This window comes from Pteropus alecto, unplaced genomic scaffold (assembly GCF_000325575.1).
Source record: "Pteropus alecto unplaced genomic scaffold, ASM32557v1 scaffold79, whole genome shotgun sequence".
In the NCBI taxonomy this organism is placed as follows: Eukaryota; Metazoa; Chordata; class Mammalia; order Chiroptera; family Pteropodidae; genus Pteropus; species Pteropus alecto.
The window spans coordinates 4,340,126-4,356,837 of record NW_006494612.1 but is presented as its reverse complement, the minus strand read 5'-3'; the positions used below and the strand labels follow the sequence as shown (position 1 = coordinate 4,356,837).

The 16,712-nt window shown below is 33.2% G+C and overlaps 1 protein-coding gene and 1 pseudogene across 1 annotated transcript in view; both read left to right on the top strand.

The window, feature by feature from the left end:
- The window catches only part of SNX3 (sorting nexin 3), a 35,013-nt gene extending 19,081 nt beyond the window's left edge, over positions 1 to 15,932 (top strand). The window contains exons 2-4 of the mRNA XM_006926053.3: positions 7,711 to 7,806; positions 13,315 to 13,439; positions 14,870 to 15,932. Coding sequence (XP_006926115.1) covers positions 7,711 to 7,806; positions 13,315 to 13,439; positions 14,870 to 14,975 — 327 coding nt within the window. The 3' untranslated portion in view covers positions 14,976 to 15,932. The remainder of the gene's footprint in view (positions 1 to 7,710; positions 7,807 to 13,314; positions 13,440 to 14,869) is intronic.
- Positions 1,016 to 1,131, top strand: LOC112474400 (annotated as a pseudogene).
- Positions 15,933 to 16,712: the final 780 nt, after the last annotated feature.

The following is a 16,712-nucleotide window of genomic DNA, read 5'->3' as shown; positions in this document are numbered from 1 at the left end:
ACTAGGAACATTGTTATGAAAACTCGCAAGGAAACAGACAAACTCAAAGGTATAAGACATTTCAAATATCTGGCTTGCACTCTTTAAAATTGTCAGTGTCTTGAATAGCTAAAAGGCAGGAAGTCTGTTCTAAATTGAAGGAGACTAAAGAGATAATGAGGGAAGTGCTTTATTCTTAATGGGATTCTGGTTTTTGAGAAGTTATAAGGGATACTTTTGGAACAACTGATAAAATTTGAATATGGACTGTATGTCAACCTTAAATGTCCTGTATTTGGTTTTTGTTCTGTGGTTTTATAAGAGAAGTATTTAGTGGTAAAGGGTCATAATGTCTGCAGTTTATTTTCAAATAGTTCAGCAAAAATAACTGTAGAAGATTTACAAAGCAAATATAACAATAACAATTGGTTAAAGGTATAGGGAGAGTATTATAATATTAGAACTTCTTGCTGAGTTTAAAAGACACAAAATGGATAATATAAAAAAAACGAATAACTTAGATTTACTGTGCAATTATTTTGTGCCAGGTACTGTTCTAAGCATGGTTATATGTGTTACCTCATTTCATAACTACAACTGTATGAGATAGGGTTATAAGAACATGGCCTTTCAGCATTACAAATCTTAATTATTTCAAGATAATTATCCTTTGTATGATTTCCCAAGTAGTAGAAAAGAAATCATTTATCTATCTTGATAGAAATCACTATTTTGATATACTCTCACACTATTATCCCCAGTTTATAAATAAGCAAATTGAAAAACAAATTAACTTGTTCAAGTTATATAACTAAGTGGCATTGCTGGTATTTGAACCCAGACAGAGAATGAGCTCTTAATCACTATCCTAATATAGAATATTAGAAAGTGTCTACTTTCATACCAAATGAATCTCTGTGAGATTTGAAAATAAGAATGAGAAAGAGTAGGGTTACTGGTTTTGATTATCTTCTCCCATAGAAGGAATGTGTCAAATGTTTTGTAAAACCATGTATTTAAAATAATCTCGTCTATGGCCAGCCATGCCACTCTGAACACACCCAATCTCAACTGATCTCGGAAGCTAAGCAGCGTCAGGCCTGGTTAGTACTTGTATGGGAGACCACCTAGGAATACCAGGCGTTGTAGGCGATAAAAAACAAAAAATCTCAAATTATTTTTAATATATAAATAATATATTTTTTTATTTATAGTTTCAAATGATTAGTCTCCATTTCTTTAATTGAAGCATTCAGTATTTTCATTTATAATTTCTCTATAATTTTTCTGCCCTCTATTTTATTCATTTCTACTCTGGTCTTTATTACTTCTTTCTACATGTTTTGTAATGGAGACATTTAGGGCTATAAATTTCCCTCGAAGAACTGCTTTAGCTGCTTGTTGTATGATCTTTGAACCAGTCAGATATGATTTGGTAATAATGTCTAAACGTGTATAAATCATCTGGGAAAATTTTTTTAAGGGCCCATTCCCCTAGAAACTGATTTAGTTGATCTGAGGTAGTTCTCAGGTTTGGTTTTTTGTTTTTGTTTGTTTGTTTGTTTGTTTTTAAGACTACCCAGATTACTACCATTTGAAAACTTATGGAGCTAATAAACTCTTAATGTATTTGAGCACTTTTCTATATTTGTCTTATACTTCCACTTTAGTTGTTTCGAGCTACCCAGGTAGTAATTCTGAAGGTAACCATGTTGGAGAATCACTGATGTCTTTGATTTCCATAGTAGGGGGAGGGATAAGTATGGAGTAGAGCTTTGGATTGACTTTTTTTTTGTTTTCGCTCTAACTTTTTAACATTGTGTCCCATATTTAGTTGTATTTTTATACCTCCTTTTAGTGCCAGATGTGAACATCCTTGCATTCTCAGCTTCTGCCTCCCTTGATAATATAATCTTTTTTGTAGTTTTCCAAAGAAATGTTAAATAATGGTAACAAATTAACTAGTATTTGTCTTATAATGATTAACAGAGGTGTATTTTGAATGGGGAATAAAAGTTTTTATTGACTGTATGGATTCCAGGCAACCAGCTTAACTTTTTGAGGGGCAGATAATTATAATACTCTGCTTTTTAAATTTTAGTTTGGGCCACAGCCCTGACATAGCTTTAAATTTGTAATATTGGATTTCTTATATAGCTCATATGAGAGAGTTGATGTAAGTGTTTATAGGACCTTCTGTGTTTGCTTCAGATGTATAATGAAACATTTGTAAGACTTCCATAATTGTGTGAATGAAACTGAAAAATCTAAAATAGACCAAGGTTACTCAAACTCACCTTCAGCATTTATTAATAATACCTATCTATACAAAGAGGTGAAGGCTGTGTCTTAGTTTATGGTTCTTGCCTCATGACGGATTTCAGTTTTATTTGTCTCTGATCCTGCCTCTCTCTGGTCACTCTTCCTACAAAGAAAATATTTCCTACAGGTATTGTTATTTCATAAAGTGGCTGAGCTTGACACTTTCACCTGTTAGGTAAAATGACTAGTAGCTAGGGAGGAAAATAGTGGCTTCTAGTTCATGCTCAGCCTGAGCAACTAAAACAACTTTTCTTAAAATTAGGGGGGAAATATGGATGTCAGGATGAGAGAATACTAAATCTTAACTTTTAAATTTCAAAAGTTTTAGTCATCTTAAAGTAAGGTAACCATATTTCAGTCTGATTTACATTTAATTTCAGAATTCAGCACATTCTCGCTGAATAAGTCTAAACATTTTAAATGATATCCAAAGTAAAACCTTGAAGGGATTTCTGCTATAATTTGCCTCAGTAGTCTGACTCTTGTCCATACCCTTCAAGCAGCTAAACCTTAGAACTAACTAGAACCAACGGTTCTTTTTTTTTTTCCTTTCTGAGGTTTAATTGACATATAACATTATATTAGTTTCAGGTGTACAACATAATGATTTGATATATATGTATTGTGAATGATCACCACAATAAGTCTCGTTAACATCTCACCATACAGTTACAAAAAAAATTTGTGTGTGTGTGATGAGCAAGAACTAGATGTTCTTAATGCTCACCTATACACATAGTTAATTTGTTGAATTCTGTGGCTTCTATCTCTATGGTAAATTCTCTGTTCTTTTTTTCTGTTTCAAAGATATTTTTCTGTTATTAACTCCTGCTGCTTGCAGGTAAATAGGTAGGCCAGACAGGGCACAGTTTAACCTTCTTGGTTTTATTTCCCACTATCTCCTATGCTTTGAATATATAAGAATTACTTCCTAAATATACTTGTTTCTTCTCTGCAGGCAGTTCACACTATTTTCACCATTCTTGGCTATATTCCTAAGGAATGGCTGCCTCCATATGTTAAAAGAATACAGGCCAAACCAATTCTTTGCTGCCTTTTTTTATTATTATTATACAACTGTTATCATACTATATATACTGTTTTGAAACTTCTTATACTTAACACATCTCAGGCAGGCTTCCTGATTAGTTTATGGCTAAGTTATATTTTGTAAAAGCTGTGTAAAATTTCATTTTATGTTTGTAAAAGTTTAGGTTTTTAGTTTTGTTTTGTTTTGCTATTACATAAACAATGCTACTATGCACCAATATCATTTTATATGTGTGGAAATATTTGTAGGTTAATTCCTAGTGTAATTGTTAGCGCAAAAGATATATGCTTTTAAAGTACAGCATAGGGAATATAGTCAGTGATATTGTAATAACTATGTATGGTGTCAGATGGGTACTAGATTTGTTGGGGGTGATCACTTCATAAAGTATGTCATTGTCTACTCACTATGTTGTACACCTGAAATTAATACAGCATTGTATGTCAACTGCAATTTTTAAAAATAAAACAGAAAAAAGGAGTGATAGTTATCGCCAAAATGCCCTACTTAAAGGTTGTACCAAGTTTTCACTACCACTAGCATGTTTTTTAGATGTCTCTACTCTCACCATCACTGAATATTAAAATTTAATACCTGCCTGTCTGATAAATGAAAATGGGATCTTATTGTTTTAACTAGCTCTGTGTGTGTGTGTGTGTGTGTGTGTGTGTGAGGGGGGGGAGGAAGGGAGGGAGGGAGAGAGAGAGGTTGGACATTATTGGACATTAGTTTTCCTGTGTTCTTCCTGTTTTGTTTGTTGGGTTATTCAATCTTCCTTTCATTGATTTCTAAGTTCTTTACCTTTTAATGAAACTATCTCCTTGTTTTATGTTGCAAACATTTGTCTACAATTTGTTCATGATCTTTCAACTTGATTTTGTTTATGGCGTATGGTATTTTTAACCATATAAATGTAGTTTTTTATATGCGTATCTTCTAACCTCCCTAATATAAGCTTCATAAGGGCCAGGACAGCTTCTTATTCATCATTATATTCCCCACTTTATCCATCACTATGCCCTATTATAGATACCCCCAAACTGTAATAATTGAATCCTCCCGAAACTGTAGGAAAAAAATTATTATCCTTACTTTTTAAAAAACCAAAATAGAACATTTTATAAGGGTGTTAAATAAGTTGAAAGCGATGAATCACAAGAGTTTATAATCAATAGTGATAGTTCAGTGGCTTAAACAAGAACCTTAGCATTTTTCATTTGTACTTTTATCAAGTTGAATTGAAAGTCCTTGTGATGAGCAGAAAAACATTAATAAGCAAATTTACCACTCTAAATTTAATGAGCAAATAATTTAAAGAATTACTTGATGTGACATTTATCAAAACTATAGCAGACTTCATATAAAGAGAAATCATAGCCAGCTGAGAAAACTGTTTTCTTAAATTAACCAGGATCCTTTTTTTAAATGTATAATCTATCAAACTATTAGCTAATCGTAGAAAGGATTAGATTTTTTCTCCCTCCCATTCCCTTTCTAACTGAATCAGATATAATCACGATTGTGTCAAAAGTTCAAAAGGGAAAATGGAAGGTAAAATGAGCTGAATTGGCCCTCTTCCCTCAACATTGTACCTGTAAGCTTGATATGTTGTTTCAGAGATTAACTTTATAGACTTCCGTGCCCAGAAGTATGAAAATTCTTAGGGAACTCTTTTCACAAGCTTGATCTTAACATATTGAATAAAGAGAGCAGCTAATCCCCTTTGTAAAGTAATTTGAGAGGAGGGAATTCAAAATGTAAAATCTCACCTGCAGAAAACACTCAATTCTGTAAAGGCCTTTCTATCTTTAGACACTTACAAAAGACTTAATATTTTAATGCGGAAGAGTGAACTTGGTTAAAAAGCCAGTGGGTGAAATTAGAGAGAAATAATCCAGTGCTTTCTTTCTGGGAATTATCATCTGGCTCTCCAGGGGACCTAATTTTATTCTTTGCGGGGAATGAGAATACCTCTCTGTACAGCAAGCCAGCATCTCTAAATATAAGCTTGACTTTTAGTATAATAAGAGTCTTGTTAGGTGCAATTTACTCTTAGTCATTAATACAATGAACAAATGTTGTGGTTACCTGGGAAAGAAAATTCAAGTGCTTTTAAACCTCTTGTGAGATTTGGTTTCATGCTTGAAACCTATACAGTGTTATGCCCAATAGCATCTGTAGAAGATTCCAAGCTATAAGGTATACAACGTAGAGAAGTTAATACACTTTGGAAAAATTTAGACCATTACGAAACGGCTTTAAGGTCCTGAATAAAAAGTGTTTCTTTAGCTGAATGACAATTACCAGTGGCATTAAGTTTAACAAATGATTGGAATTTTCTCGAGTGAATTTTATGTGATAATGATGTCCCTGTATACAAAATAGGAAGCCAGTCTTTCTTTCTAGTGGCACTTTTTTCTTTTCAGCTATAAAACAGTTTGCAGTTCTGCAAATGCAGAGACTGAATTAAGAACAAAATATAATCTGAGAGGATATACAGTTGACACTTGAACAACATGGACGGTTGGAGCGCCAAACCCCACACAGTTGAAATTCCACGTGTAACTTTTAACTCCTCGGAAACTTAACTAAGCCTGCTGTTGACTGGAAGCCGTACTGAGAACATGTCTGTTAACACATATTTCGATGTTATGTGTATTATACACTGTATTACAATAAAGTAAGCTAGAGAAAAAATGTTACTGAGAAATCATAAAGAAAAAATATATATAATACTGTATTTATTGATACCATACATTTATGTCATCTGTTTACAAGATGAATCATCTTTACCTACATCTTGTACCTACATCAGTATTGCCTTACATGATACAAAACGCTGTAGACATTATGTGTATTACACTAGACATCAAAAATGAAAAGATACTGTGAAAAATTCATGTTTATTTACAGATATAATGATTCATACATTGATAATAAAGAAGCAGCAATATTATTACTTTATGGTAGCCTAGCGTAATTGATACAACAGGAGGTGGCCAAGAAATGACCTTAGTATAGTATGTACCACAGTTAATTTTATGCAGTTATGATTTAATCTTTACATTTGTTTGCATTTCTCTAGACAGTCAATGACACCATGTATGTTCTGTAAGTGTGTAAGTTTTGATAAGTTTTAACTTTTTATAATAGATTTCTGCATATTTTATGGTAGTAAATGATAAAATAGACTAGCATCTACATATAGTTCATGCATTCATGACATATGTAACTTTTTTTTTTTTGATATTTCTAGGCTGCACAGCTCGTCTGCAAGTTTTTTTCAAATTGTTGCAAATCTCAAAAAAATTTTCCAATATATTTACTGAAAAAAAATTCATGTGTAAGTGGACATGTGCAGTTCATACCCATGTTGTTCAAGGGTCAACTATAATATTAAATAGCATTTTCAGTATGTTTTGGCATTAATTGTTAGGTCATTTCTGTATTGTACAAACTTTGTGGTATTATGGGCATTTCAAAACCTATTCTCAATAATAAAATTGTGGAGATATACAGCTTCTGCTAAATGTTCTTAATCATGAACCATTTTTAATTGTATTTGAAAGTATATTTTCTCTGTTTTTTTAGGGATTGGTAAAAGATAATAGAAATGTTCTTGTTACTTTAAGTTTAGAAATTGAGAGAAATGGTCTTTGTAGTCTTGTAAAGAACATTCTCTAAAAATTATCTTCCATTTTGATGTAACCTCAAAATGCTGGGAATTATTACGTTTTCTGTTCTTAAACTTGCCCTCAGCCTGTGAATTTCTGGATCTTTGAACCTGATCTAAAGTGTATGACTCCTAATTTCCTACTAGTGGTTAAGAGTGATTTTTCTGGCTTTTTTTTTTTCCTTCAGAAGACCATTAAGAATAATCCTTTATTCGTTTATGCAACATCTAATTAGTCATAATAACAAAATATTTTGTATTTTATTTCAAAGTAGTTAAGGTCTCTTTCCCCTATAAACATGATATGCTAAGGTGCTGTTGAAACTGGATAGCAATCAGACCTAGCTTTATCTTCACCCTTTTCAATTGACACTTTTACTGTTCACCAAAATAGAAAAAATTTACGTTTATTTATGTAACTAACCTCAGGCAGAATGACATCCAAAAGTATGTGTGCAAACATGTACAAACAACTTTTGAAAGTTTTACTCTAGTGTAAACATACTGTTTTAAGTTAGCTAAGTTTTATTTTGTTAGAGGTAAAACGTCACTTAATAACGTCATAACTTTATTATATTAAGGTAACCAGGCTTGCTATATTATTAATTTGACAAAGAGATCCCCTCCCTTTTTTTTGAAGTCCCTATAATATGCTTTGATTTAAGAGTGACTTTTTTTGTTTTAGACAAATCTGCCTATTTTCAAGCTGAAGGAATCTACTGTTAGAAGAAGATACAGTGACTTTGAATGGCTACGAAGTGAATTAGAAAGAGAGAGCAAGGTAAGAATTTTTTGTAATGTGATTTTAAAGCAAAACATCCCAAATTTCAATATTTAAGACTTTTCAGGAAAACTGTCTTGAAAAAAGTGAGTAAAAGCAAATGTCATTTATCTTTTTCAAGTAGTTCAATTTTTTTCTTATTTAATAGGAGATTGAGGAAGTCTTTGTAATTTTTCCTTCTCTTGTCTACTTTAATGGCCCAAATGAGGCCTTTGCTGATTCACCTTTGGATAACACTTACTTCTTAGAACTTTCTTGCTATTCCTTCCTTTTTCGCCTCATCTTCCTATTTCACCTTCCCCCTCCACACCATTTGCCAAGTTTCTCTTCCTCAATACATCTCATATGTCATTATATTTCCAGTATTTTTTTTTTACATTTTTTTTTTTATCATACATGTACATATAACAAGTTTCTAAACCAGTACTTACCTTACTCTGTGTGAAACATGCTCCTACTCTTCAGGTTAGCTTTTCACATGATGGCCGTGATCTGTTAATGGGTTACTACCTGCAATTTGAAAATATTGTTATGTACCTTGGTAAGAGTTGACTTCTCTTAGAAGAAAATTTTGTGACTTTGGCTGCAGAATAAATTAGCATGATCTCATTCTAAAATCCCTTATTTCAGCCCTACATCAGAATAACATCAAAGGGCACAGCACGCTCAGAATGTTGAAGAGTTATTTTGTGACTATAGAAAAGAAATGGATATTGTAGGAGCCCTGAAGTAGATTAAAGCTAGCTTGTGCTTACTTCTGGAGCATAATAAGCTAGAAATAGAAGGAAAACTTCCTAAACCAGATAAATGTGGCTTGATTCAAGAGCAGCATGCACAGATCATAGCATTCCACCAAAAATGGAAAAACAGTTTTACTCATAAAATACTTATGAATAAAATGAGAAATATAAGACCTATATGAAGAAAACTTTTAAAACTTCACTGAAAGGCAGAGAAGACCTTCTAGAAATACTACATTCCTGTTTTGGAATATTCACTTTTGTTATTCTGTAAACATCTGAGAGCTCATTCTTTGTGTTCTGAGTTACAGATAGAGCTGTGAACAAATTAACATCTCCACTTTTATGGTTCTTACTTTCTGTTAGGTAAGTTGGGGTGGTGGTGAAGGGAAGGCAGAAAAAAATAGTAAGATATATAGTAAGATATGTAGTATACTCTAAAAAAAACAAAATTAAGAGTGCCAATAGAGCTACCTATAGGACGGTCAAGGGAAGGCCTCACTTAGAGGTGGCATTTTAGCAGCAGACCTGATGGAAATAAGGCAGTATTTCCTAACTTATTTACAAATGCATAAAATTCTAATAGAGATATTAGTGGGGTCTTTATAAACTTTGAGATTCACATAGGAGCTTTAGAACCAGAGAAAGTTCAAGAACAGCCGGAAATTATTTTCAGTATATATTGAGCACCTGCAGACATCAGAACACATCTTAAGACTGTAGTAATTAAAACAATTTCGTATTGTTTTAGGGATGGGCAAATGAATGTAATAAAATTTAGAAGCTGACTGAAGTGTTTATTGGAAATTTAGTTCATAACAAAAATAACATTGTTGATCAGTGGAGAAAAGAATTTATATTCAACAAATTGGGTTGAAACATTTGTCTCTCTATTTGGGAATAAAGATTTATAACTCGTATGTAAATTACAGATGTTTTAGTAATATAAATGTACAAAACAAGTTAGTAAAGTTTTGGATAACAAAGAAGTTTTTTATGACTACAGGAAAGAAGTGTCTTTCTCCTCCAGCTTTATTGAGATATAATTGACAAATAACATTATGTAAACTTAGGATATACAACATGATGATTTGATATATGTATGTATTGTGAAATGATTACCGCAATAAGGTTAGTTAATACATCCATCATTTCACATAGTTACCTTTGGTGGGGGATGAGAACATTTAAAATCTATTCTCTTGGCACCTATCCATTACAGTATTGTTAACTATCATCACTGTACTGTACATTAGATTCCCAGAACTTATTTTATAACTGGAAGTTTGTACCCTGACAACAGTGGCTGCTGCCACTCTTCCTCCTCCTCTGTTTGAGTTCAGCTTTTTTAGATTCTGCATATAAGTGGGATAATACAGCATTTGTCTTTCTCTGTCCGACTTATGCAAAGAAGTGTCTTGATGGGCTCTGGGCTTTGCACATGGCACACTGGAGTGTTTAATAAACATTTGGTGAATGTATGTCACTTTTTCAATAACAGCTTTATTAACATAATTCACATGCTATACTGTTCAGCCATTTAAATTGTAGAATTTAGTGGTTCTTAGTGTATGCACAAGGTCGTGCAACTGTCACTACAGCATTTCAGTACTATATTTTTACTGTATTTATAGAGTATTAATTTAAATAATTAGTATTTAGAGTATTTTAATCGATTCATGAAAGAAACCCCATCCCCGTCAGTAGTCACTACCAGTTTCTCTCCCAACCTCTCTTCAGCCAGCCCTAGATAACCATTAATCTACTTTCTCTGTGGATTTGCCTATTCTGGACATCGCATATAAATTGAACCATAGAAAATGTGGTCTGTTGTGTCTGGCTTCTTTCACTGAACATGTTTTCATGTTCATCTATTGAAACTTTAATCAGTACTTCATTTCTTTTTATTGTCAAATAATATTAACCACTTTTTATTCAGTTCAACGGTTGGTCGACATTTGGGTGGTTTCTACTTTTCGGCTATTATGATTAATGCTGCTATTTGTGTACAGGGTTTTTTGGACATATGTTTTCATTTCTCTTAGGTATATATTATATCTGTAGGAGTAGATTTGCTTGGTCATATGAGAACTCTGTTGAACTTTTAAGGAAGTGCCAGGCTGTTTTCCAAAGCAACTGTACCATTTTTACATTGCCAAGGTCTATGAAGGTTCCACTTTTTTTCCACATCTTCACCAACACTTAACTGTTATCTGTCTTTATTATCGCTATCCCAGTGTGTACAGTGTGGTATCTATCTTATCATGGTTTGATTCTCATTTCCCTGATGGCTAATATTGTTGATCATCCTTTTATGTACTTATCATAAGGTCATTTATATAGCTTCTTTGGTGAAATTTTTTTTCAGATCCTTTGCCCATTTATTTGAGTTTTTTGTCTTTTTATTATTGAGTTGTATATAGAATATCTCTTACAAGTCTCATGTCAGTTATATGATTTGCAAAACTCTTCTCCCATTCTGTGGATGAATTTTCATTTTCTTAATGGTGCCCTTTGAAGCACAGTACTTCTTCACTTTTAACATTAAGCCAGTTAAATATCTTGGGAATTTAACTTATCTGAAAGTTGTGCTTATATTACAGTATTGCTAAGAACAATCAAGTTATTTTGTTTATATGTTAGTAATTTTAACTGTTATACTAGGCTGGAAATAGGTGACATTTATTGTGTTTATTGGTCATTATAGTTAAATCTTTTAACTTTTATTTTAGTTTGTTTCAGCTTTCATTATATTATACTAGCCAGATATCCTCATGTCAACTTCTTGCTCCACATGCACACACGTGTCTTCAGATTCATGACTTTTAAATTAGTATAAAAATTCAAACTAAGTCTTTTCATATTGCTTAAGCAAAAACAATTTGATGTTGAAGAAGATCTTTGGAATCTCAGCTGGACAAGCCATTCATGATTTTTGTATATCTCTAATCCTGTTGCCTACAATACAACCTCACCATCCATTTCACTGACTATTTTCAGTATTTTGTTAGGAAGAATATATTTCTACAGATAATAATACATAGTAATCTCTAATCTTAAATTTTATGCTAAATCGTACCCTGAATTAATGGTAATCATTTATTTAATGCATTGGTTCTAGATTCCTTTTTTGTAATAGTTTTATATCTAGAGATGTTCTTCCCTGTCCATCAGATAGCAATTCTACTATAACTCAGTTGTCATGATCTCTGTTTCTCAGTTGCAAGGTCTTTGCACTTTTTAACGCTCAACTTCACAAATACATAGTAGAGAGATTCAAGAATGCTAAAGCAAACTATGAAGACTTTTTAAATGTCTTAATCATTGGTCATCTGAGGAGGGTAGATCTAGGAAAGAATTATAAAGTTTATGTTCGGCATTTGATTTTGTGTTTCTTTTTGCTGTTATTTTGTTTTTTCGCTAATCTGTATGAAGTAGTGTTGTTCTTTCCCTTTTTTGCCCTGTTGAATTATTGTTTTAGGATAACTCTTAGTTATAGAAACTCTGGATCAAAGATTTAAAGTTTTACCTCTTTTAGAATATGTATAATTTGAATTACTGGTGTTTACTGTTTATATTTCTCCTTGTTTGAATTGTTTGCTCACATGATTTTCTCTATTTGGGTAGAAGATAAGATTCTAGCTAAGTGGTTGGTTGGTTGAGCTTCAGTTATATGCCCAGCTTTCATTAAAATAACCAGAAGCCTAAGACAGGGTCCTTGATTTGAAGGCATTAATAGGCTAGATCAGCGGTTCTCCTCGGGGGCAGTTTTGTCCCTGAGAAGGCATCTGACAATGTTGGAGACATTTTTTAAATTGTTATAACTAGAGGTGCTGCTGGTGGTATCTAGTGTGTAGAGGCCTGGGATTCTGCTAAGTATGCTACAGTACGCAAGAAAGCCTCCTCCCCTTGCTGCCAATACAAAGAATTATGTGGTTCAAAATATTAATAGTGCCATAGTTGAAAAACCCTAGGATAGAGAAACCAAACTAACCTGTGAAATAAATGGCTAGGTGCTATGTATGTTCAATTCAAACAAATATTTGAGGCTCTAAACAATTCCTAAAGAGGGATATAGTATAAGTTGACCCTAGAGGATAGTTAAGCTTCGAATGGGAAAATTTGAGATGTTCCTATAGTGTGGGATGGAAGAAATAAAGGTCTTTGAGGAAAGACAGAATAGTGGCTTCGGGAGAAAAGTAACATGTTTCTTAGCCTAGGAAATAGAAAAGTGGCGGTAAGTAGTTGATTATTTTGTCATCACCTCAGACATAAGTAGGGAAGACTTTATGCAGATGACATGAGATGGAAGAAATTGACCACAGAATTTTTATCTGCTCATGTCAGAACATTGTTAATACTTTATTTCTTCACCGAATTGAGAGTTGATTTTGATTTCTATGGTTTCCATTGCAATAAAGCATTGTCTACAACAAGGGGCATCAAAACTGTCTGGGGAGCATGGTAACCTTTATTTCAGTATTGCTTTAATGTTTTCTCTATATACCTGTGCTTTGCTAAGAAGTCCAGGAAAAATGATAATTAAACTTTGGGCTCTGCCATGGAAGAGCTTTGCTCTGCATTTGGTTATCTTGCCTCCAAAATGTTGAATATTTTTCAGTGTGTTTTTTACTGATTCTCTTTTATATTTAAGCGGGTTTTACAGTGGTTTTGCTCTCATAATGAGGCTATATCTCTTCTTCACGTACTCTATAAATGTTAACTCAGTCAGCACGTTCAAGAACTTTATTTTCTTACGTTGTTTTAGGTTGTGGTTCCCCCGCTCCCTGGGAAAGCATTTTTGCGTCAACTCCCTTTTAGAGGAGATGATGGAATATTTGATGACAATTTTATTGAAGAAAGGAAGCAAGGGCTGGAGCAGTTTATAAACAAGTAAGTGCTTTCTTTTCCCGGGGTGTAAGAGTAAACAGCATTCTAAGACTACCTCATATGACTACTAGTGATTTAGATTTTAAGCTAAACTTTAATATTGCTTTCCCTATGGGCCTTTTTGAACTTCTTATATTATTTAAACAAAGTAAAAGTATATAACAAGTTAAATATCATGTGATAAATATTAACACACTTGAGTGATTGAAGTGAGTGTCTTTCTGTTGACCTAAGTTTTGTATTTGTTTCTCTTGGTTAATTTATGCAAATTACATTGAAAATTACAGCATTTAAAAAATACAGTTTTACTTATGATTCTTCCTGATTTAAGGTATGTTCAAGTATGAACATCAAACTTACAATACACTTTAAATCATTTTGTTTGATTGCAGATTGGTGGTATTATCAACATGTCTTATAAAGGTGCACATTTAAAATTTTCATGGCAAAATGTTTTTTTTTGGAAATGTAAGAAGACTTGGGATTGTTTATCTTTTACTTTAGAAACTCAAGCTCAAAGCAACATTTCTAGCTTTAAATTTTATTTCCATTTGAAATATAGCCATTTTTTAAAAATCAAATAGGGAGAATTATGCCAGGAATGGGTTCACTATAATTATGTATTGGCCTTAAGTTCAACCAAATAAGGTCAAATCCTAGAGAAAATGATTGCATGAGCTATTTATTAGAAGCAGTTTAATTTTTATCTAGTGGTTTGAAGATCTGTGAGTGGTAGTAAACAGGGAAAGTTATACAAAGGTAGTAAACAGGGTAGTATACAAAGCTTTTAACTTTTAGTTATCTACTGTAGCACGCAAATATCATTGTCTGTTTATAAACATACTTGCCTTTCCTTTTGGAGAAGGCATTGCTAGATTAGATGTTTTTAAGTTCTGAAATAGAAGTCTGTTTGCCCAGTCTGATCTTGGGTTTAGTCAGATGGAAACCTTTATTAGCAAGCAATCCTTCCCCACCACCAAAAAAAAACCTGCACATTTTTTTTTTGTGCCTGTTTCTTAGTGTTTTGAGCTTTTGTTGAACTTCAGTGTATTTCTAACTCTAATCCTATATCTTTTCCTTCTTTAAAATGAATTCTTAGTTTCAGGACATATTTCACTTTTAATATTAAAATTAATTTAGGTTTCTTATGAATATACCAACTAATATGTGAAGAAGTTAATTGGGTACATACGCCAGAAGCAGTGCAAAGGTAGTCATTAGATGTTTTCTTCATCACGCTTGTGAACCAAAGGGAAAATTTACTGTAAGTTGATAGAGTATAGACCCTTATGGACAGTCTAAAATAACACTTATTATTACTGAATTGTACTTGCTTCCTAACCTTAAAATATGTGTGTTTGACCGCCCCCCCCCCACACACACCCATACACTTTGAGAAAATATTGGACTTAATTTGTATTTTTTATTCCTAGGGTCGCTGGTCATCCTTTGGCACAGAATGAACGTTGTCTTCACATGTTTTTACAGGATGAAATAATAGATAAAAGCTATACTCCATCTAAAATAAGGCATGCTTGAAATTTGGCAAGAAGAGGCAAAAAAAACTTTCCGTGACTATTATTGATTCATATGCACCAGTGAAGAAGTTCTAACTAACTTTTAGCATGCTGCACAGAAACTGGTATAACATGCCTTCCATATACTAACACTCATATGCTCTGTTTTGTTTTGGCAGTTGACAAGAATTTAATTTGCTTTAGTGAAAATCCCTCATTCTAGCCTTTCTATATAATAGCTCTTCCTTGCTCTTTTAAGGTGGTATACACGATAGCTTCACAAACCTGTTACCAGTATAATCTGCAGTGTCCTAACTAAAGCTACTGACTTGGTCTTATCTGCACAGTTTTTGTGTCATGTTTGCTTCTTGAATCTGATAAACTAGAATATTTCTCTTATCCCCTTTTTAATATACGATGTCACTTGACCTAATTTATGTGTAGGAGCACTACACCATCCGTTTCCAGCACCCTACATGTAAGATACACACTTGTGTGCAGAAAGTATATCCCTTCAGGCTTGTAATACCCTTCACATGGAAGATCAGTGAGGGAAATCTTTATATTCTGTATAAAAACAAAATCAAATTTATATACTAAAATCATTTGTCTAAAAAATTTAAGTTGTTTTCAAATAAAAATAAAAATGCATTTCTGATATGCACTGATTGTGTTGCCTCTGGCTTTTCTTTTCTCCCTTTATGGCTTTCCTACTTAACTTACTTGTTGAGAGGGATTATTTACTAATTATATACTTCTTATTCCTGTAACTCCATTCCTCTTTAAACAGTGGTGATATCAAATATGCCACCACTCTTTGAATGGGGTATTTTCTTTAAACAACAAAAAAAGGGATGTACTAAAAAAAAGCATTCCTTAAGGCTTATTGAGTCGTTATGAAGCACTTTGTGTATTTGAAAAATGCTTTATAATCTCAAGTCATTCTTTGTAAAAGGCCTTTTAAGATAAGTCAAAACCATGCCTCATGTTTTTTAGAATTTTTTTTGGTAGCTCATCTGAGTGACTTGCTTAAACAAACTTAGCCAAGGTGTAATAACCCTTTTCTTAGTCAACGGATTCATGCTTTCTCTCTAATTTGGCTTGGGATAGTGGCACACTTGATCCTCTTTAACCAAGGGAGAAGGGCACAATGTTCTAGCCTGACTCGTATAAATGATAAGAAACCAGAAAATGCATGACTGACTCCTTGCTGCTTAACCTGTGTTGTGACCAGACCTTTGCAGCAAGAATGTGAGTTCTAGTTTAAATCTGCACAACATCTGGTGCTTTGGTAACCGACCCACTGAGACCTAGAGTTAAACCCCAAAGTAAGGAAAGTTTGTCCTCCCACACTAGTGTGTCACCTAGAGACAGGTCAATCCATCTGAGAGAAAACCATCTTAGATCTTGGGCAAACTAGAATGTTCACCAGACAGATTGGAAATTACAGGAAGAAGTCAGAGCTATGCTGTAACGCCTTAGTATTTCACAATTCCATAATACTGGATCTTTCAGTTACTATAAATTAAGGCACGAAGCTGAACGACATGAATCAAATTTCAGTGAGCTAGAGAAGTAAAATCAAAAGCTGTTCGGTTTGGGTATGCAAAATAGGGTAATGGTGACCCTCCTAAACAGAATAATTCCTCTATAGCAGTAGTTCTCAACCAGGGATGACTTTGTCCCCCAAGGAACATTTGGCAATGTCTCTAGACATTTTTTGCCTGTCGCAACCGGAGAACCACTGGAAACTAGTGGG